The sequence below is a fragment of the Rhinoderma darwinii genome, chromosome 1 (assembly GCF_050947455.1).
Source record: "Rhinoderma darwinii isolate aRhiDar2 chromosome 1, aRhiDar2.hap1, whole genome shotgun sequence".
Taxonomy (NCBI): Eukaryota; Metazoa; Chordata; class Amphibia; order Anura; family Rhinodermatidae; genus Rhinoderma; species Rhinoderma darwinii.
In genome coordinates this window covers 479,471,073-479,494,562 of record NC_134687.1, presented here as the reverse complement: position 1 = coordinate 479,494,562, position 23,490 = coordinate 479,471,073, and the positions used below count along the sequence as shown (strand labels likewise).

At 43.6% G+C, this 23,490-nt stretch overlaps 1 protein-coding gene across 4 annotated transcripts in view; it reads left to right on the top strand.

Moving 5' to 3' along the window:
* Positions 1-15,463, top strand: part of BCL7A (BAF chromatin remodeling complex subunit BCL7A) — a 31,278-nt gene extending 15,815 nt beyond the window's left edge. For all 4 annotated transcript variants that reach the window (XM_075834269.1, XM_075834262.1, XM_075834253.1 and 1 more), the window contains 3 exons: positions 3,767-3,931; positions 4,872-4,990; positions 10,985-15,463. In XM_075834269.1, the coding sequence (XP_075690384.1) occupies positions 3,767-3,931; positions 4,872-4,990; positions 10,985-11,059 (359 nt within the window). In that variant the 3' untranslated portion in view covers positions 11,060-15,463. The remainder of the gene's footprint in view (positions 1-3,766; positions 3,932-4,871; positions 4,991-10,984) is intronic.
* Positions 15,464-23,490: the final 8,027 nt, after the last annotated feature.

The window sequence follows — 23,490 nt, the reverse complement described above, 5'->3', positions numbered from 1 at the left end:
TTTTTTTTTTTTTTTGTTTTTTTTCTTCCACATGGTGGAAAGTATTAAAAGTTAAATAATTTGAAGTTTTCCTATGTTGGCCACCAGAGGAAGCACTTCCCAGAATTACAGCAAAGTGAACCAGGCAAAGCAGCCTAATTTACAGCTGATGTAAATGTGGAAGGGAGGGAGACTCACCCCCCTCCCTATTTTTGGCTACAAGCCAGGAAAAGGTGTCTCCAAATTGCTAAGCATTGTGCAGCTCCATTTTGGGAGTGTTTTTACAATGGCAGCTGGTAAAAGGCTAAGGCCCTGTGCACACGAACGTGCTTTTGCGGCCACAGTTCCCCCGAAAATCCACGGGAGAATTGTGGCCCCATTCATTCCTATGGGGCCATGCACACGACCGTGGTTTTCACAGTTCTGCGGTCCAGGCTCATAAGAAATAATGGACGCAGCCATGTGCACGGGCGGCTTGCGGGTGACACTCCGCTGCGGGCCGACCCGACAATCACGGCCGTGCACATGGCTACGGTCGTGTGCATGAGGCCTAAGAATGATGAAAGTCAAGAGGGAAGACCCTGTGGTGAATGAGTTTTCAGTTGACACGTTCACACAGCATTTTTCATGCCGAAAAACTCGTCAAATGCTTGATTAAGCTTCCCATTTACACCATTGGGAAAGTGCAACGTTGGTACATAAAACACAATTTTTTACGTGAGCGTTTTTAAAAAAACGCGTTGAGGGAATAAATAAGCGTCTTGTCAATTCTTTAGCACGTAAAGCACGCCAATTTTTCCCATAGTCCATGGGAGTCCTAATTGCGTGCCAAAAAAACTTGCAAAAAGTACGAACAAAATGCATAAAAAACACATGAAAAATACGTTAAAAACGCCTGTATCTTAAAAGGCGCTTCACAAAAAACGCTACTGTATTTTACATGTCTACACAGCGTTTCTTGGTATTTTTTTTAAGCGGCGTGTGAACCTGCCCTAAGAGAATTATTTTTTATTGGCCTGTAGTTTCTATTGCGGTGCAGGGAGAAGACCAAAGTCACTGTAGGTGAGAATTTTTTTATTTTACTAACTTATTTTTTTATTTTACAGGTTCTGCTCGTCCACTTGGACTTCGTCGTAGATACAATGGACTACTTCGATTTAAAAAAAAAAATTTAAATAAATAACGAGGGTTGTACGGGGGAGTTTTTTTTTGAATAAAAAATTATTTTCTTAGGATGTATTCACACAGTGCGGTTTTACCACGTTTTCGCCACGCAATCGAAAACCGCATAGAAAAAATTGTGGTAAAAGCGCATGCACGATTCGATGTGGTTTTCGGCCGTGCGGGAAAAAGGCAGAAAAACCGCACTGTGTGAATACACCCTTAGGCCCTGTTCACACAGAGTTGTTTTGCAAGCAGAAAAAAAAATCTGACTCCGAATTCCATCAGGAATCTTTAAGTCGATTTTTAAACTGCCTGTGCTTTTTTCCGCTGTTTTCACCCGCGGCCATTGAAGCTAATGCAAGAACCATAGGCAAAAGCGCCACGAAAAAGACGTCCGAAAATATTTCAATGGGATATCAGAGGCGGAACCTGCAAGAAAGGAAACACCGGTTTTTAGGTTTTTTTTTACCCGCGAACAGTCAAAAGCCATCCAGGGAAAAAAATGCCTCTGCCTCCCATTGAAATCAATGCGGGGAGATTTCGGGGGCTCTATGGCACTGATTCCAACTCTGTTTCTGCATCAAAATCAGCACCAGCAAGCTATGTGTGAACAGGGAGTTATATCTCTGTTTTTTAATACTTTATTACCACCTTAGTAATGGCAGTTGTCTGTCTGATGTCTATTACTAATGTGGGGCTTCGTGTTAGCCAGTAAAAAGGTACCTACCGCCACCAGGGGTATCGGGAAGAGCCAGGTACGATCCAGTACCCGGCCATCTGTAGTGATGGTCGGGAACTTATTAGGCTGGCAAGGACCAAAAACAATGGCCCTTCCCACTCTGGTAATGCTAGGCTGCTGCTTTATTGTATCTGGCTGATTAAGTCTAAAAAAACAAAACCGCCAGATAGAATAAAACAGCCGCAGCCTAGCATTAAGAGGGTGGGAAGGACCACTGTTTTTGACCCTTCCCAGCCTAATAATACCAGCCTGCGGCAGCCCCAGTTCCCGACCATCACTACAAGTGGTTGGGTACTGGATCGTACCTGGCTCTTCCCGATACCCCCTGGTGGTGGTGGGTACCGGGGTAATAATGGGGGATTAGTGCTAGCCTTTTTACTGGCTAACACTAAGCCCCGCCTTAGTAATGGCAGTCGTCAAACAGACGACTGCCATTACTAAGGCGCTAGTAAAGTATTAAACACAGACATAAGAAAATATTTTTTTTATTGAAATAAACCCCCCCCCCCACAAACCACTTTCACCATTTTATTTAAAAGAAGAAAAAAAAAATCCTCGTAGTCCAACGAATCTACGACGTAGTCCAAACGGTCCAGTGGAAACTGCAAATCAAAACAAAAAAGTTAGTAATATGCCGCTGCTTCTTCATTCCTTGCTCCTACTGTGAATCGCCATGTAGTTACACGGCGGCTCACAGTAGGAGCAAGGAACGAAGGATCAGCGGTGCTCGTGTGCCTCTCATGCTTCATAGCCGCCAATCAGCTGTTTGGAATGAACGGCGGCGAGCACCGCTGCGCTGTCGTTCCTTGCCCCTACTACGAATGCCTCTTCTATTCAAGTGAATAGGAGAAGGCTGTAATACTGTGAACCGCTGCTAGGGATTGATTCACAGTAGGAGCAATAAACGATGAAGCATCAGCGGCGCTCGTGTGTCGCTGATCCTTCATAGACGCCAATCCGCTGTTTTGAAGGAACAGCGCCGAGCTCTGTCGAGCGCCCTCCCGACACACACACCTTACCTGCAGCCGGTCTTCACCAAAATGGCACCGGCTTTCACGCTACAAATTCGCTTCTATGCTTGGTCAGCCTGAACTGCGCAGTACAGAGCGAGATGGCAGAAGCGCAGGATGTAGCGAACTGGTCCCGTTCATTATGTCCTATGCCCTGTAGCTGCCATATTCCATCTGTGTATGTGTCGTTAAGAGACACATACACAGATTAAATAAAACATGGCAGCCCCCAGTAGTGTAAAAAAAAAAACAAACATATTATGTGAAAAAATAAAGTACATATAAAATTGTATTAAATAAAAACATAAATGAATTTTAAAAAAAAATAATGACCCCTTTACTTTTAAGGAGGCAAAAAGGACAAGGCCTATGGCTATGTTCAGTGTTTGTGCCGGGTGCTTTCCTGGCGCATGCGCCAAATATGTTTGCATAACATGATGTGAACAGAGCCGTGAAGGTGTTTTCACTCTGCACCCCTGCCTATCAGCTGTTTGAAGGGACCGTGGCACTTTGGCTGAATCCATGTTCATTGTTTACACTGCTCCATATGGCACTGCTGCATACTTTTAGTAGCGGTTGTGCCTGGTATTACATATCTGTTCCCTTCATTTGAATGGGATGAAGCTGTAGTGGTGATACTAGGCACAGCGTCTATTAAGTACAGAGCTGTGACTGGTAAACATTAAAGGGGCCCCTTTAAACAGCTGATCAGATGGGGTGGCAAGAGTCAGAGCCCCACCAATCTAATATGGCAAATTCGATGGATAGGCCATCACTTTTAAAGACCCAGAAGAACCCTTTTAATTGTGATTTTAAGTGTATTTTTTACAGCACAGAAAATATTTAAAATAATTGATCACTTCTTAACTTTCAGATGATAATAGCAACCAGAGTTCAATAGCTGATGCATCCCCAATAAAACAGGAGAACAGCAGCAATTGTAGCCCTGCGCCCGACAACCTAAACACACAGGCAGACAGTACTGAGATGAAGTCTGAGGAGGCCCACTCCAATAACAGTGAACACCAGGATTCTGAAGGTACTACTCTACACCATATGCCTACGTATTGTTGAGTAAAATATACACGAGTTAGATCTACATTCTAGAGTTTCATGTATAATTCCTATTACTTTATCCCATTACTTGAATTATTTTTTTGCAATGCTTTCTTTTGTGATCCTAAGGTTTTCGTTCCATGACCTAAACCTGCGCTACATTCCAGGATCATTGCAAAGAAATAGAAGCTAGTGCAATAGTTAGACGTTTAGGGTATATTCACACGTGACCGATTTGTTGCAGAAGTTTTTGTAATTGTCCCTTTTATCTCAATAGGGCTTGCAGAAATCCATGTACATGCTGCAGAAAGAACCCTATTAACATGTATTGAATTAATTTTTCAGTCGCAGAAATTTCTGCAATAAATCTTAAATCTGCTGCATGTGAACATACCCTTAAGCTGTCCATACGCATAAGATAATGATCGGCTGTGAAATCGTTTGTGCGACCGATCCCACCAGCAACAGTAGACTGAACTGGCCGATCAGAGTCGCTTTTAAAAAAAAAAAATTAAATAAAAAATGACTGTAGCTTTCGCAAAGTGGTAAATGATTGGCCGTACACATGTAATTTCGGCCTACCACAGAAAACGTTTTTTTTAACGTGGTCGACAATGTTTTCAGCAGACGAAAACCGGCTGTTGGCCATTGCGAATGGTAGTTGCGTTAATTTTTCAATCGATGGTCGTCCAAAATGGACAAAATCCGCCACTTCGGCCGACTTTTGCCATATGTGTGGCTAGCTTTAGTTTAAAATTGAGGGAAGCGCACTCCTAATTGCAAATGGGTCTATTTCAATAACCGGTATATTCATGGCAAAACCGTAATGGAGCTCTCATATCCCACGTAATTGCCTAATAAACCTTTAACGTGGGGAGAATGAACATTCTTCATGAGCTTGTTTTCTTTCTCACCATTTTTAGTTACTTCAGGACAAAATTCTCAGTCGTCCGTTGAAAGTTCACTAAATAATTCAGAGAAAACGGAAACGCAAAGCTCTGCTGATAAAGAGATCGCTACAGAGACCTCCAAAAATTCTCAGGTAAGAACTGTTGATGAGCCCATGTGATGAATGTACTCCTGAGAGGTGCTGATAAATCTGTGAGGACCGAGTTTCTTTATGTTGCGCTAGAAGTGTAGGCATTTAGGAAGAAAATAATGAGTTACGTAACACTGTTCACTAATCGTCACTAAGCGGCTTTAAATGGACACTAACTTTTCAACAAACTTTGCATAAATCAATAGGACAAGCAAATATAAAACTTTTGTAATCTAATTAATAAAAAAAATGCTTTAATCCACTTATCAGGCTGCTTTCCCCCACTCACTCTGAATTAACTGCTTTTTATGTCTCCTGAGACAACGGACGATCAGCTCACTGAAGGATCAGGTTATAGGTGCCTATAGAAGTCGATGGAGATAGGGAGGGGAAGTAGGAGAGCAGAAGGAAAGGTAGAGCAACACATATGCTGCAGCAGCTTTTAGTAAGTGTTTTCTCACCCCAGCGCTGGATTCACAGCTACACTGCTCATTATTGCTACTGTATATAATGTCATCCATGCAGCTGCTTCTATGTGTGTGCTAAAGAGACAGCAGGATGTGCTCTTCTCTCTGTGTATGGCAGACATGATGGCAGTTAGGCTCCAACCACTTGCTCAGAGAAATCGGAGAATTGGAGAGCCTGCAGAGAGGAAAACAAAAATACAAGTACTATATTAGCCAGAAATAGTGTTCTTGCTCATGGACATACACATGACCGCTTATTCTGTAAAGTCACCTGAAAGGTTAGGCATGGTTTAATGTTAAAGGAGTTATCCGGGGACCAAAAATTTGCTTTGCATTCATATTTTTATATAAAAAGTCACTTACTAATATACTTTAATGAAAAATTCGGTACTAAATAGTGCCGTTCAAACCTGGTGAATTGTTCCCGGAAGTCCTGGAGCTTTTCTAATATTGATGACGCGCTGACTCGGGCCCCACATGACTGAGGGCTTACTTCTTGTGCTGTTCGTGTCGTCGTGTTATCAATGGCATGACCGCAAGGGGCTGTCACATTGCCTATTGCTGTTGTCCCTAAGCAGAGCATCAGCTAGCGCTTTGCTCGGGACTCAAGCATTGCTCCCGACATTTGGTCAGTGACTTCAGGGGTTTCCTATAGCTGAAGTTGAAGACCGTGATGACGGCAGCAGTACGAGATTCCCCAGGCAGAGCATCAGCTGATGCTCTGCTCGGGTGCTCTTGTACTGCTGCCGACGTCACTGTTCATATATGGACAGTGACATTGGCAGCAATGTTGGAGTCCCCAGGCAGAGCATCAGCTGATGCTCTGCCTAGGAATTCCAGGTATAGGAAACTCATGAAGTCATCATATATGGACAGTGACTTCAGGGGTTTCCTTTGCTGGAGTCGCAGAGCATCAGCTGATGCTCTGCCCGGGGACTCCAGCATTGCTGCCAATGTCACTGTCCATATATGGACAGTGATTTCAGGGGTTTCCTATCGCTGGAGTCCCCAGGCAGAGCATCAGCTGATGCTCTGCTCAGGGAACTCCAGCGATAGGAAACCCCTGAAGTCACTGACCAAATGTTAAGAGCAAAGCGCTAGCTGATGCTCTGCTCGGTGACTCTGGTAATGGGCAATGTGACAGCCCCTTGCGGTCATGCCATTGACACGCCGACACGAATCGCACAGGAAGCAAACCCTCAGTCGTGTGGGGGCGTGTCATCAATATTAGAGAAGCTCCAAGACTTCCAGGAACAATTCACTTGGTTTGAACTGAACCATTTAGTACCGAATTTTTAATTAAAGTATATTAGTAAGTGACTTATTTTTCCTTAAAAATATGAATGCAAAGCAAATTTTTGGTCCCCGGATAACCCCTTTTAAATGGACCTTTACTAATGGAATGCTCTAGCGCTTTCCTGTGTAATTCAAGATAATGGATCCTATCTGCAAAATGACAAACACTAGCCTTTGACTACCAGAGAGAGGCCATTCTATTACTGCCCCTTGGGAAGATATGTACTCGGCGTTTTTTTACTTTTCACCAAGTGGGCATTGTAAAGAAAAGTGTATGACGCTGACCTATCAGCGTCATACACTTCTCTTCATTCCAGCCCAGCTTGATCCACAGCACAGTGTGATCTCGCGAGATCACGCTGTGATGTCACTTCATCCCGCGGGTCCTTCACCGGAGCGATGGAGGGATGAACAGACATCGCCTCCAGCCGCTGCAGATTCGGATAAACATCCTGGCACGACTGGAGGCGATGTCCGTTCAGCCTTCCATCGCTCCGGTGAAGGACCTGCGGGATGATGTGATCTCGCGAGATCACTCTGTGCTGTGGATCAAGCTGTGCTGGAATGAAGAGAAGTGTATGATGCTGATTGGTCAGCGCCATACACTTTTTATTTTTTTATTTTTTCCAACACCCACTTGGTGAAAAGTAAAAAAAAAAAAAACGCCCAGTTGGGCATTAAGAACAAATTTACATAAATTTTGAAATGTTCATAACTTGGTCAGAAATAAAAGTTTAAAACAAAAACAAACCGTAGCTATCTACATCAAAGCGCCTATTAGATTAGGTAGGAGAGCAGTTCTAAACTGGTGACAGAGAATCTTTTTAAAGAGGACCTGTCAGCTCTTCTGAGAGATCTGTAATACTAACTACTTGCATTCCCCATGAGAGGACGACAATTCTAGAGTACCTTTTCATAGAACTCTTCATTTTTTCCTCTTATACCTTCTGGAAATGTATGAATACATTGACAACTGGGTGTCACCATTCTGCTTGTCAATAGGGTGCGTCCCTAAAGCGTCTGACATTGTCACCATTAAATAGACCGCATCAGTGTGTACAGACAGACACCCCTCATTGATAAGGGGAATGGTAGTACCCAGTTGTCATTTTATTCATACGTTTCCAAGAGGAATAACCGGAACAGTAAAGATGCCCCAGGATTTTTATTTTATGGGGAATGCTAGTGTTTACTAAAACACACGTCAGGAGAGCTGACCGATACTCTTTAACCCGTTAGTGACCGCCAATACGCCTTTTCACGGTGGCCACTAATGGGCTTTATTCTGATGCATAAGCCTTTTCACGTCGCTGCATCAGAATAATTAAACAGAGCAGGGAGTCGTTAAATCTCCCTGCTCTCAGCTGCCAGATGTAGCGGAGAGCTGGGGGCGTCCCTGCTCGAACGTGTGAGATCGATATAAGTATTGATCTCACCCGTTTAACACCTCAGATGCGCCGCTCAATAGCGAGCGCCGCATCGGAATGGTTTTGGAGAAGGGGAGGGAGCTCCCTCTCTTCCCACCGACACCCGGCGATAATATTGCCGTGTGTCTGTGTCTCCGATGGCAGCCGGGGGCCTAATAAAGGCCCCCAGGTCTGCCTGTGTGAATGCTTGCCTAGCAGATGCCTGTCTGTTTTAAACGTAAAGGCAGTAATACACTGCAATACAAAAGTATTGCAGTGTATTATAAAAGCGATCGGAGGATCGCATATTAAAGTCCCCTAATGGAACTAGTAAAAAAGTTTTAAAAAAAATGTGATTGAAAAACCCACTTTTTCCCCTTACAAACTGCTTTACTATTAAAAAAAACAAAATAAAGTAAAAAAGTTACACATATTTGGTAACGCCGCGTCCGTAAGGACCCGACTATGAAGCTATTACATTATTTAACCGGCATGGTGAATGCCGTAAAAAATTAAATAAAAAACGATGGAAAAATTGCTGTTTTCTGTGAGTTTTTACTGTGTAAAACATACAAAATCTATACAAATTTGGTATAGTTGCAATCTTAACAACCCACTGAATAAAGTTATTGTGTTATTCGTACCACACTGTAAAAGGCGTAGATTTAGGAGGCAAAAAAGAGTAGTGAAATCTCAGGTTTTTTTCTATTCCCCCCCCCCCAAAAAAAAGTTAATAAAAGTTAATCAATAAATATGTACCTCAAAATGGTGCTATTAAAAAAGAAATTCAACTTGTCCCGCAAAAAACAAGACCTTATGCAGCGATGTCGACACAAAAATAAAAGTTATAGCTCTTGGAATGCGACGATGGAAAAACATAAAAGATAGCTTGGTCATTAAGGTTTAAAATGGGCTGGTCATTAAGGGGTTAAAGCAGTTCTATCAGGTACCCTGTGTTACCATATCTGAGCATAGGAAAAACGAGGAGATACTGAGCCAGGGAGTATATACACTCCTCAACACCAAGAAGGAAAAGTTTTGAAATTGTGGAAAACACAGGATCGATAGACATGTTAATGATATGAAAATGATGAAAAAATGGAAACAAAATATTCCAAACATCTTGATTTATTCAGTATAGAGTATGAGCCTCATGCGCAGCGGTACACGCACTTATATGCCTTGGCATGCGATCAATGAGGTTATTAATGGTTGAGGAATGTTATGCCACGCTGAATGCACTTGGGCACGCAAATAATCAAGGTTGGCTGCTGGCAGTTCCCTTTGCAATTGCTGACCAATGACGTCCCAAATGTGCTAGATGGGAGACCAGACCAGAGACCCTGCAGGCCATGTTTTAGACCATGCAGACTGCTCACAGTAGCACGAGCAACATGCTGCCTGGCGTTGTCCTGTTGAAAAACGGCTTCTGGGACACTTGGCCGTACCACTGGTTCTACGAAAAAAATCAATGTAACTCCGAGCTGTTAGGGTATGTGCACATAACTGCATTTACGTCTGAAATTCCGGAGCTGTTTTCAGGCGAAAACAGCTCCTGAATTTCAGACGTAATTGCTCGTACTCGCGTTTTGCGTGGCGTCCATTACGGACGTAATTTGGAGCTGTTCTTCATTGGATTCATTGAAAAACGGCTCCAATTACGTCCCAAGAAGTGTCCTGCACTTCTTTGACGAGGCTGTTATTTTACGCACCGTCTTTTGACATCGACGTGTAAAATGACAGGTCATCAGCACAGTACATCGTAGGACCCATTGAAATGAATGGGCAGATGTTTGCCGACGTATTGGAGCCGTGTTTTCAGGCATAATTCGAGGCGTAAAACGCCTCCATTACACCTGAAAATAGGTCGTGTGAACCCAGCCTTAGTATACCTAAAATGAAGACTAGAGGGATCTGGCTATTGAACATTATGCCACTGCACGCCATAATCTCGGGAGTAGGACGGGTGTGTCGCTCCCTTTGTGAGCGCCTCTTCGTGGCGTTGCCCGTGTTATCTCCAGACCAATCTCCGGCTATCATTGCATCCGAGACCAGAGCGGGACTCAGCGATAGACCTCCATTGCCGTCTTGCTGTGCACCACGATAGCCTTTGAGAGTGGTGGCGTGTGGTCAATTGAACACCAGCAGCTGGACGTCTGGCTCGTAGTCCAATGTCGCGCAAACTCCTTCTGATGGTTTGTGTCGACACTGGTTGCTTGGGATGTGACGTCCAATTTCACTTACAGTACAGAATGGATCACTACGCGCCATTCTTACAATCAAGATTCGTCCGTGCAGATGTTCGCCTCCGCGCACCTCTTGCTGTCGTTCCTTTTCATTGTTATTCTCCTAACCTCCTGGAGAAACAACGTTGAACAGTGCTGACATCTCAGCCTAGGCGTGTAGCGATCTTCTGGAGTAATAAACCAGGGTCTTTCAGTTCAAGGATTCTATCCCTCTCCGTTTGCGACTAGTGGCGATAACTGAACAGGAGGCATCGCACAATCATCCCACACCACTTGATTTTTGAGGTTTCATGTGGCTAAAAAAAACGTTGCTTTCAATCTGGCTTTAATTCTCCTCCCACATGCCACAGATTGGAGCGAGGTGCTTGAAAATGTGATCATTTGCAGATTTTAGCAACACTTGCTACTTCCTCAATTTATATAACCTTATGTCTTGCCCTTCTTGGTGTTGCAATTTCAATGTTGAGTGTCGTTTTGTATGATTTTATTTAGTATGCTCCTAGAGAGAGAGCCTGTGATTCCCCTGCCCACACTTTGCTGCATTTACCAGAACTCTTATCTTCTCCTCTCCTTCCCCTACAGGATTCTGATGATGGTGCGCCTCCTTGCAAAAAGGCTAAAGGCGATAGTTCACAACAGAACACTGAAGCTATGTAGACTATCTAACTCGGTTTATCTTTATTTTATTTGGGGTCAGTTTACTGTAAGGTACATTGGTTATTGCAACAATAGGACAGCCTTACTCCAAACCATCTTTATCTACTTGATGAGAATAGGACTCTACTTTTTCAACCTGCAAAGCAAAAATCCGACATTGCCTGGATAAGAGGCCAGGACTTCAGAAAAGAGAAATATTTCTGTTAGGAATCCGAATACCAATGACAGTCTTTTGAAGTGGTTGATGTGAACACTCAGGAGGGTCTACGCACTGTTTTCTGTAGTCATTTTTACATTTGTGTTGCTGCTGTATATATATATATTTTTCCATTTTGCTATTTAACATGTAAAATATTTAAAGATGGTACCTGTTCCGTTTTAAGCCACCATGTCAATTTACTTTCTGGTTTTGTTATTTGTGCCTTTTTGACCTACTTATGTTTTCTGTTTTGTTTGCGCTCTATTTAGACAGACTAACAAATTCTAAGCCATTTTCACACGTGGAGTGACTTATTCCTGTTGACTATTAGAATGCATTTTTTTTTTTTTTTAAGACTATTCATTCCAGTGTCTTTTTATCTTTGACTTCTTCTGTTTTCTTGTAGGCCATGTATTTTCATAATCATGTTAACAGCGGTATCTGCTTCAGGCAGCTAAACTAGCCATCAACATTTGTTGTAGACTACAGTTCATTTAATTTTGTGATTTTACTTTTTAATATATATATCTATTCCAAGAATACTGTTTAGTCAAAGCAGTATTGGTATTTTTTTATGTAAGTAGCTACATATTGGATTCTGTTCAAAAAGTACGGTAATTGAAATATGGCATTTCTTCACATGTAAATATTTTAGAACAATCAGATGCTAGACCATAGAAAAGAGCAAGTTAGGGTGAATAAGGTGAGCTTTCTACAGACGCCGCATAACCGGGTGTCTGTCCTGGTGCGGTTTCATTCCACGGACAGTAGCACTACTCTACATTTGGCTTATTGGATGGAAGTGCAAATGTTCCTTCGTACGGACGTTCCATGGTAGCTTTATGGTTACGACTATGTAAGGAGAATGTTCTTGTTAAGTCACACCTTGGACAAAGTGTAGTTGTTCTCAAAGACAGAGAGAGCTCTCATATATTTGTATAGACATTTCAAGTATACTGACAGACCATGAAGGCTTAATTTATTAAGTTGTATTTTATGCAGTCCCTTCATTTTTAGCAAACATTTTTTAATTCAAAATAAATTCTTGATCTTGACAGTTCAACTTTTTTTAATTTTTTATTTTTGGGTCTCATGTTATCGAAAGGGGATGTTTTATTATGTGACTCCATAGCTGCTGAGGGATGTTTGCATTCTTCAAAATTTTGTTTCTTGTTGTTCAATGTTCCATAAGTGAAAATGGCTTAAAAAAAAAATTGTAAATGCAGACGCTTCCCATCACCGCCGCTAAGGCTTGATTTCTACCAATTTTGTCTCCCCTAGACATTTGCGATGAGAATGACCTTTTTGTTCAGGGCTGTAAGTTTCATTATTAACTCCTACTACATTCCCTATAAAAAGAATCATGCATATGGTGAATGTGTGTGGTGTTATTCATTCATTGACCGTTGAATGCTATCTGACACTGTATTATCTTCCATAAATTGTAACTATTATAGATGCTCGAGCTGAGACTGCCTGACTTCTGGTTGGCCCAAAACTGTTTCATCCTACATAAATTGAAACGTTCTGGATACCCTTTGACTGTGTGAAGTGTGGATCCAATGTCCATCCCAGTTTATTATATAACTTTTTTGCCTCTTTTCTAACTCATTGACCAGAACTTTTTTGCTGCAGAAACCTGTGGAGCTGTCGCGTTATGGTTATCTTTGGTAATATACCTCAATATTTTACAATAAAATGTACATTTTCTAATTACCAAGAGTTGATTCACTGCAGTGGTTTTCACTAGTACAAAGTTGTTAGTGGCAGCGCACACTTTTGATTTCAGAATGTACATGATTCACTATGCATGCCTGCAGTCCGTTCTTACACACATCAGCCAGCACAAAGGTCAATTGTTACAGTGCTCCTCCTATACGGTTATAACATCCTATAGCAGCAAAAATATTTATTGTATGATGTTAGTCATATTCTTGATTTATGTATTTCTGCATGCGGAATTCAATGGTGTATTAATCCATCACTATAAAATGGCATTCAGGCGCTACATGTTGCCATTTCTTATTAAATCCTCAGTGAGAAAAGTAATCCAATGTGGTTTTAAGGAATGTTAAATGCATTGTCCAAATCAGAAGTGTATAGAAATTTTGCATATACTGCATCCCTGATAACACCAACAAGAAGGTTTTTTTTTTAGCTCGACACTTTCCTGTCCTGTACGCAGCTCATAGGAGCAAATCCAATAAAATTGTGACGCTCAATGCAAACAAGTGGTGGACAGTTAGGGTCCTTTTTCACAAGCCAATTATTCAAGCAAACGAGCGTCCACAGAACGCTTGTGCCCAATCATTGCCCTGTGCAAACAGGGCAACGATCAGCCGGTGAACGCGCAAACACTCGTTCATCGGCTGATCGTATAGTTTCTGCAATCTAAAATATCAGTCAGCAGCGCATCTCCCTCTGTAAACAGAGATGTGCTGCCGACGTGATAGAAATGTATGGTGAGCAAACGAGCGCGGATCAACGAGCGGTCTCGTTAATGGGCGCTTGTTTACAAGTCAAACATCGGGCTGTGTAATAGGACCCTTAGTCATACCCCAACTTAAGTAGCACTAACTTTGAAGGAACACTAAACATAGAAAATGCGCACGCCAAAAATAAAATATATCCCAGCACTTCCTCTTGTTTGATCCCATTTGTTTTATATTACAAGTAAAACGTAGAAACGTATAAAGAACTCAGTTTGTCCCAGGAGCTCTTCCTTTTTTTTTAAATATTAAAGCCCAGTACGTGCTCTCTCACCCATGTGACAAATAAGTACACAACGATGTGGTCTATTGCAAGCCCTCTCCAAAAGGAGAAGCCCCCCCCCCCCCCCCACAAACCTTCCACAGCCATGTTTCCCCTCCTCACTATCCTGTGTCTTAAGGGCTTATTCAGACGAACGGGATATACGTCCGTGCAACGCGTGTGATTTGCACGCGCGTTGCACCGACCTATATTAGTCTATGGGGCTGTGCAGACATGTGCGTGATTTTTACGCAGCGTTGGTCCGCTGCGTAAAAATCACGACATGTCCGTTCTTTGAGCGTTTTTCGCGCATCACGCACCCATTGAAGTCAATGGGTGCGTGAAAACCACGCATGTCACACGGAAGCACTTCCGTGCGAACAGCGTGATTCGCGCAACCGCTGTCAAAAGGATGAATGAAAACAGAAAAGCACCACGTGCTTTTCTGTTTACAAACATCCAAATGGAGTGTCATAATGATGGCGGCTGCGCGAAAAGCACGCAGCCGCGCATCATATGATGCTGCCACACTGAGCTGTCAAGTGCCTTTTGCGCAGGCAAAACGCCGCGTTTTTTGCGTGTGCAAAAGGCGCACACGTGTGAATCCAGCCTAACTATAAAGACAATTGGGTGGACCAGGAGCCCTCTGCCCTGTCTGCAGTAGGGCAAAAATTTTAAGCCATTCCCCAGCTGACGACTGAACGGATCGCGCAGGAAATTAACCCCTGTGGTGAAAAACATGTAGAAAAAGGGGCAAATAAATCTCCTGTTTACATTTACTTCTAGGTTTAGTGTTCCTTTAATCTTTTTAGTGACCTTGAAAGATCTTAACATGTTGACTTATTACTTCATGGGTTTAAACTGTAACCTGTAAAATACATCATGGGACAGGAAAGTAGTAGCTGCAAGTTTTGTAGCAAACGTCTAAAGCTATGACATGGTGCTGCATCAAATTATCTACCATGATATAGGGCAACGCAAATCTTAACCAAGTGTATAGATAAGCTGGCAGGCCTGCAGAAAACACACATGAAATTTATTTTTCCCATTTGATGTGAAACTGAAATAAGAGTGGCTGAATAACTATGTAACCGGCTATTGTATGTGTGGGATGTACACACATACAAGCTATCGACTTCACAGATTCGAAGTAAATGAAATTTCTGTGAAAACATCACCTAAATGGTTTATCTCTCTATATTTTTGTTATCATATAGCATCTCTTCTAATAACCGTTTTCTAATTTTCTGTCTGCGCACATCAAGTACAACATTAATGTCTGTGACCACTGACATCTGTAGATTTCTCACAAATGCATCATGTTCTGGGCATTTTAATTGGTTCAAATTCTGCCAATTGTAACACTTTTTTTCCCTCTATATTTATTTGATTGGTAGTAATGGGTTTGTACAATGTACAACAATTTCTTTTCAAATAAAATGATTACGGAAATATATTGTGTATTTTCTTTTGAGGTTGACTATTGTATTAAATTTGTGTCAATAAGAGTACCAGACTTATCTATCTAACTGAATTGCTTTACTATCAGACCGCTTTCGCTTGTGAAGGTATGGTTTTCCTAGGAGTCTTAATGAGGCTCTGTCACCAGATTATAAGTGCCCTATCTCCTACATAATCTGATCGCTGCTGTGATGTAGATAGCAGTGGTTTTTATTTTGAAAAACGATCATTTTTGAGCAAGTTATGAACGTTAGATTTATGCTAATTCATTTCTTAATGCTCAACTGGGCGGTTTTTAACTTTTGACCAAGTGGGCGTTGTAAAGAGAAGTGTATGACAACCAATCCGCATCATACACTTCGCTCCATTCATGTCCATTTGTACTCACAGCACAGCGTGATCTCGAGAGATCACGCTGTGCTGTCATATACACCCACATTAACTTTACCGAAGTGTCTTGAGAGTGAATAGACATTTCCTCCAGCCAGGATGCGAGGTCTATTCACACTCCCGACACTTCGGTAAAGTTTCTGTGGGACTTACTCACACAGCACAGCGTGATCTCGTGAGATCACTCTGTGCTAAGAGTACAGATGGAAATGAATGGAGAGAAGTGTATGACGCTGATTGGTCAGCGGAATGCACTTCTTACATTGCCCACTTGGTCAAAAGTTAAAAAACGCCCAGTTGGGCATTAATAAACTAGCATAAATCTATCATTCATAACTTGCTCAAAAATTATCGGTTTTCAAAATAAAAACCACTGAGATCTACATTACAGCGACTATCAGGTTAGGTAGGGGATAAGGCATTTATAAACTGGTGACCGAGCCTCTTTAGGAAGGGGCCAGGTTGCTTTGGCATTTAATAGGCTAGATGGGGAGGCACATCTTGGGGCCGTGGGTCAAGTACTGGGGTCTGAGATGGCGGTGGTCACTTCATCCATGGGTGCAGGATGTCCAGGTAGGGAAGGTAAAGGGGGTAGGAGTGAAGGCGTGGCCGGATGTCTGACTGAGCAGACGTGCTTCACGGAGCTCCTGAGTCCCCTGACTCCCTATCCTGATTAAATCTCATCCATCCTGCAGGCTTGAGTGATTTCCAGTGCAGGAACGTGACAGCTTGTACCCCTGTCTCTGTCCGTGAGGAAATTTATGGTGTCTGGCTTAATTAAACCTGACTGGAGAGAGATCCGGTTCTTACGGTCGGCACGTGGTGGATGGCGGGGGTTCTCTGAGAGAACAGACACTGACTGGGTGTTGCCTCTGACTGATTACACTGCTTTGGACTGCATGAGTAAGCTGGCGGAGGACCCTTAGGACTGGAGATATCACCCTATCTTGGACATTGAGTTTGACTGGGAGGTAGATGTGTGGAGGTGCCTTTCCCTCTCTCCCCCCCCCCCCTCCCCTTCCTTAGCCCACGCTGTTGGTTGTGGCTGCAACTGTCTAAAACCCTGTGGCGAAGGAATCCCCTCTGTGCTTCAGGGGCCCTGATAACTGATAGACTTTCACAGCGTCTGCAATACACGCAGCTGCTGGGTTGGCAGGTGTGTGGATACCCGTGTGCTCTTCTTTGCTCCTTGCACAAGTCTCTATAGTGCTTCACGGACGGGTGCTGACCCCTTCTCAGCTCATCCACCATTTTGTGCACAACTAGGACTCCTATGTCCCCCCCGCCCCTTCTGATGATGAATCTGTGGTGGAAGATCCTCCGTTCCGCTCACTGGATGTTGATCCCTCTTGTGCCACCATATCGAAAATTAACCGGTTCCAGTCCGCTGGCTTTGTATTTACGGCCAGCGGTCAGGGTCCTTAAAACCCGTGCCATAGACTATTTACGGCGCGGGTTTTAGCTTGCTACCCGAGTGATCGGGCAGTTGAATGTCGGGTCTCCGGCATTCAGTGATTGCCGGGGACCCTGAGGAGAAGATAGAAGCAGCTTTCGCTGCTTCTATCTTCTCTGATCCCTTTTACACAGCGCTATACTGTGTATAGGAATAGAGGCAGCTTCAGCACCGCTGTCTCTATTGGTCCCGGTGATCATGTGACTGGTCACATGATTGCCGGGATGCTGTTAGTGGCAGACTGCTGCTGGATCTTACTAGACCCATCACAGCCCTATTAGTGACAATAGTCACTATGAGAGGGCTGATTTCCCCCAGTGGAAAAACATGGTGTAAGAGAAAGGAAAAAAAATAAAATAAAGTCCTCCAAAGGTCTTTTCTGACTTTTGAGGGACAGACCTTAGTAATAAAAAAATAAAAGTAAAGTGCTATTAATATTAATAATACACATAAAATACCCACCCCAAAAAAAACGTTCCCCATGCCAATCATTCACGTAACGCTAGCCCTAAGCCAATTACCCTAAAATAGACATGCAATATATTAAAATTGATGGTAGACAATGACGATCACAAATAAAAGATCTATTTTAGGGTGAAACTATGTTATTACCAAAAAAAAATTGCTAAAATGTAAAAAAGCTTCTTTTTTTACCATTATTTTCAAACTTTAAGCCTAAAGTAGCAAAAAGGATGTGTATAAAAATGCTAAAAAAAAAAAAGAAACCTGCATTATCTACGGAAAAAAACAACGCAAAAATCACATCGCTAGCACGACAAATAAAAAAGTTATAGCCGTTTAACTAACGAGTGCTAAAAAGGGCTAAATGGTGTCTGGTCCTGAAGAATCAAAATAGCCCGGTCCTGAACCGGTTAAATCTCACGCAGTGAAGAAACTTGAACAGTTCTCCAGACCTCTGCGTCTGCCTGCCTCCCCTGATCCCTCCCTGTCAATGTTTGAGAGTTCCATGAGCCTGCCACTACCGGGGTACCCACAGGATCAATTTCCTCCTCACATATGGACTTATAATTTGCAGAACTGCTGACTGGAATCCATTCATGTCAATCTAAGCTTGTTACTAAAATTGATGAACTGCGGCAAGATTTTGTTATACTGAGGCATGATATGCAGAAAATCTGTGAATGTACTACTGAAACAGAACGTAGGGTTTCTGAGGTGGAGGACACTGCGCCCCATTCCAGCTCAAATTGCGGAGTTGAAAAAACAGGTGGTGGTCTCGGTGGAAAGAGCAGATGACTTTGAGAACCGGCTTCAGCGAAAAAACATCCGCATTGTGGGACTGCCGGAGAAATCAGAGGGTCCGACCCCAGTAAAGTTTCTGGAGCGGTGGCTGAGGCACACCCTAGATGTTACGGACTTTTCTGCCTTTTTTGCCATTGAACGGGCTCACAGGGTCCCTGCTCGTCTGGGTCCGCCAGGAGGACCTCCAAGTCCGTTACTTGCACGCATGCTACATTTCAGAGATAGAGATGCCATTTTACAAGCGGCACGGAAGAAAGGAACTTTTCTATATAATGACCAACAAGCCTCCATCTACACGGATTTCTCCGTCAACATACAGAGGCAGCGAGTACAATATACAAGGTTCTCACTTAGGAAGAAGGGATACAAGTATTCCATGCTTTACCCTGGCAAACTGAAAGTGATTGATGGATCCACATCTAAATTCTCTCTCTCCCCTGCTGAGGCCTTGGACGGTGCGCCGCGTGCTCCTGGAGAAGCTCCTCCTCCGGACTGAGCAGTCCCCTGCTAGACAGGATTCCGTATTGGATGTTACATGCTTTCTTGCTCAACACTTTTGACAGAATCTTCTTAAAGTCTAATTATATGTAGTTTGATTATGTGATATATCTTTTCTAATGTTATCCCGTACAAGGAGTCAGGTCTTGGGACTATGCTAGTGGGGTAGTTGTTAGTTTATACAGAACCACTGTTCTCTATCTGTTCTATAGTTACAGGGTAAAGGTCTGCACTTAGCTAGTTTAGTCTCTGACAGGGATTTTGGGTATATTGCTAGTTGCATTGTATTACTTGTATGCTAAGTCTGATGAATGTTTGCGTGAATGTGGTGCTCCTTTTTTCGCTCTTCCCTCACTCTTTGGTCGTGAGTGGTCCTGGGCTACTGTATGTCCTTTGGATGCATTATGGCTTCAATTAAGGTGTTAAGTTGGAATGTATGTGGGCTCAATTCTAAATTAAAGAGAGCGCTTGTATTTAATTTTGTAAAGACGCATTCTCCGCATATATGTTTACAGGAGACACATCTGACCGGCCAAAAAGTTTTGGCACTTAAAAGTGCTTGGATAGCAAAAGGATATCACTCCTCTTATTCCAATTACTCTAGTGGGGTATCTTTCCTTATAGTCAAGAGTCTGCATATGGAGGTGCTGCAGGTGGCCTCCGACCATTTTGGTAGATATGTTATTGTACATTGTCTGATGCAGGGGTCAGTATTTACTATAATCAATTTATATGTCCCTTCACCTCTGGCCCTGCTAGCTTTACTGGCCGTTAAGCTGTCAGAATTCCCGGTGAGCCCGATTTTATATGTGGGTGACTTTAATGCAGTACTGGATGCCTCGGTAGACCGTACGGGAGGCTTGGATCAGGCATCTGCCCATCTTAATGCCTGGTCTTCGGCACTCCGTCTCACTAATGTGTGGCGTTGGAAATTTCCAACGGATACATCCTACTCATATTATTCATCTACTCATAAAACATTCTCTAGGATTGACCTTGGTATGGCCTCCTGAGATTTTTTGCCTGCAATTACCTCATGCAATTATTGCTCATACTCCCAGGGGTATCTCAGATCATTCAGCTCTGTTTTTGACATTTATAACTGGACCTCCCAATGACTAAAGTCTGGAGGTTACATCCGGTATGGATTGCCTCTCCTGAGGTCACTTCAGAGGTCTCAGCCTCTCATGGTATGTACTTGGAAAACAACTCCTCCCATCCAGATCCATTGATTGTGTGGGATGCCTATAAAGCCACAGAGAGGAGCATTCGCAGCCGGTGTGGCAAAATGTAGAAGGGTGTCACGATCACAGGGTATGTGGACCCACTAGGCCGCTTCGCCGTAGCTGAGAGGAAGCTGACCAGGTCACAGTCTATACGAAAGTCTATAGTAGTTAGTAACACTTGGGTACCTGAACTAGTCCAGACAGTGGCTGTGGCTTCAGCACGGATGGAGGTCGGTACAGCAGGTAGCACCAGACGTGGCAGGCAGTATCTGATGTGGCAGAAGATACTGGACGTGGCAGATGACACTGGAACGTGGCAGAAGACACTGGACGTGGCAACGACAGCAGGTGCAGTAGACACGACTCCGACGCTAATAGGCACAGGAACAAGAACAGCACGGGGTACAAGAACAGGTAACCGGGTACGGGTAACAACTGGAATGGGAAACACTAAGGAACCATTTGCAAGACAGACTTGGGATAACTAACAACGCTCAGGGAAGGATCAGAAGGGCTGGGCCTTCTTATAGACCAGGAAATCATGTGGTTGATGATGATTGTTTTACAGGTGCGCGCGCTGGCCCTTTAAGAGCGGGCACGAGCGTGCGTGCGCACCCTACGAAACACAGCAGACACGAGCGGAAGTGAGCGCTGGCGTCTCCTAGGAAGGAGATGGGGACCAGCGCTCACGGATCCATGGCTGCGGGCGTCGGGAGGTGAGTAAACCCGACGGCCTGCGGCCATGGACGCTACAAAGGGTTTCCAGGGACAAAGAGAGATTCTTAGTGAGCGAGGTCCAACGGGCGGAGGAGGAGTTTATTGCAAATTCCCAATCAGACACCAAAAAACACTGGGCAGGGATTCAAAGTAAACTGTTAGGGCATGACCAGACGTGGCGGAATTGCTCTGGAAATCCGCAGCGTACCCGTTTCTCCATTGAGCTTTTTAGTTGGGTTCGTTTACACGTTGCGGACAATTCCGCTGCGGAGCATAGGCTGCGTTGCGGAATTTGGTTGCGGACTCATTGTGGAATTTCTCCATTGACTTCAATGGAGAGTCAAAATTCCGCTATGAAGTCCGCAGATGTTATGTGTGCTGCGTAGCGTATTGGTTTTACTAACATTACATTTCTTCATTCTCGCTGGACCTATGTATTTCTAGGTCTACAGCCAGACTGAGGCACCATGCACACTAACGTAAAAACGCCCGTAATCATGGGCCGTTATTACGGCACGGGCAGGCCCATAGAAGTCAATGGGGCTCCCGTGATTACGGGTGACTATGTGTGTGCACCCGTAATTACGGGAACGTTGCTAGGCGACGTCAGGAGATAGTCACTGTCCAGGGTGCTGAAAGAGTTAAGCGATCGGCAGTAACTGTTTCAGCACCCTGGACAGTGACTTCTGATCACAATATACATCAACCTGTAAAAACAAATATAATTTCATACTTACCGAGAACTCCCTGTCCGGCCTCCCGGGATGACGTTTCAGTCCAAGTGACGGCTGCAGCCAATCACAGGCTGCAGCGGTCACATGGACTGCTGCGTCATCCAGGGAGGTCGGGCCGGATGTCGAAAGAGGGACGCGTCACCAAGACAACGGCCGGATAAGTATGAATTGCTTTGACTTTTACTAGGGAAAGGGCTGTCCCTTCTCTCTATCCTGCACTGATAGAGAGAAGGGAAGCCCTCTTCACCTGAATACGCAATGGCTAGTCCGCATCAATTTAATGCCCATTTTAGGCAAAGCCGCAACAGAATCTGCAAGGCAGATTCTGTGCGGCATTGATGCGGACAGTGTATGCAGAACTCCGCCACGTCTGGTCATGCCCTTACTTGTACATACTGAACAGAAGAGGAAGCGAGTGCTGAATACCAAGGCATCCATTTTTGAATTCGGAGATAAAAATGGTAAACGTCTAACTTATCTGTCGAGGTTGGAGCGTCCTTGTGTGTATATTCCTTCCATTCTCTCTGCACAGGGTATATTGTGTACTGACCCGAATGATATAAGTAAGGTGTTTTCTGTATTTTATGCCTGGCTGTATGGCTCGAGGTGCTGTGTTCCGCCAAGTGATATAGAACATTTCTTAAATTCACTGCCCTTATGGCGTCTGTCAGCCGCTCAGGCGATTGAATTGGATGGGCCGATTGTAGCTGAAGAAATAGAGAGTGCCATTCAGTTGCTGCCTTCTGGCAAAACCCCTGGTCTTGATGGGTTGGGGTGAGTGGTATAGGGCTAATAGCGCTACTTTGATTCCTAGACTTCAGGACATGTATTCCAGTGCTTATGAGATGGGCATCCTGCCGACCACCATGCGTGAGGCACTTATTGTGGTGTTGTTGAAGCCAGGGAAGGACCCTACTCTTCCAGACTCCTATCGTCCGATTTCACTTATTAATTCAGATGCTAAGATATTGGCCAAAATTTTAGCTACTAGAATAAAGAAGGTTGTTTTGTCTTTAGTTCACCCAGATCAGACTGGCTTTATGCCCGGGAAAGGAATGGACATTAAAGATGCTCTGTCACCACATTATAAGTGCCCTATCTCCTACATAATCTGATCGGCGCTGTAATGTAGTTAACAGCAGTGATTTTTATTTTGAAAAACGATCATTTTTTAGCAAGTTATGAGCAATTTTAGATTTAGTTTCTTAAAGACCAACTGGGCGTGTTTTTGCTTTTGATCAAGTGGGTGTTGTAAAGAAGTGTATGAGGCTGACCAATCAGTGACCAATCAGTGACATACACTTCTCATTGTTCCATCCCAGCATGATCCACAGCACAGTGTGATTGTGCAGTGAAAGAAGCTGGGCTGGAACAATGAGAAGTGTATGAAGCTGATTAGTCACTGATTGGTCAGCCTCATACACTTCTTTACAACACCCACTTGATCAAAAGTAAAAACACGCCCAGTTGGTCTTTAAGAAACTAAATCTAAAATTGCTCATAACTTGCTCAAAAATGATCGTTTTTCAAAATAAAAACCACTGCTGTTATCGACATTACAGCGCCGATCAGATTATGTAGGAGACAGGGCACTTATAATCTGGTGACAGAGCCTCTTTAATATACACAGACTTTTTTTAAATCTAGATGCGGCGAGGCGGGCAGTGTAATGTCCGTGGCTGCGGGCTGTCAGCTCCAACCTCCCCCTGAGAGCCGCAGCCACGAGTCGGCAAGCGCTG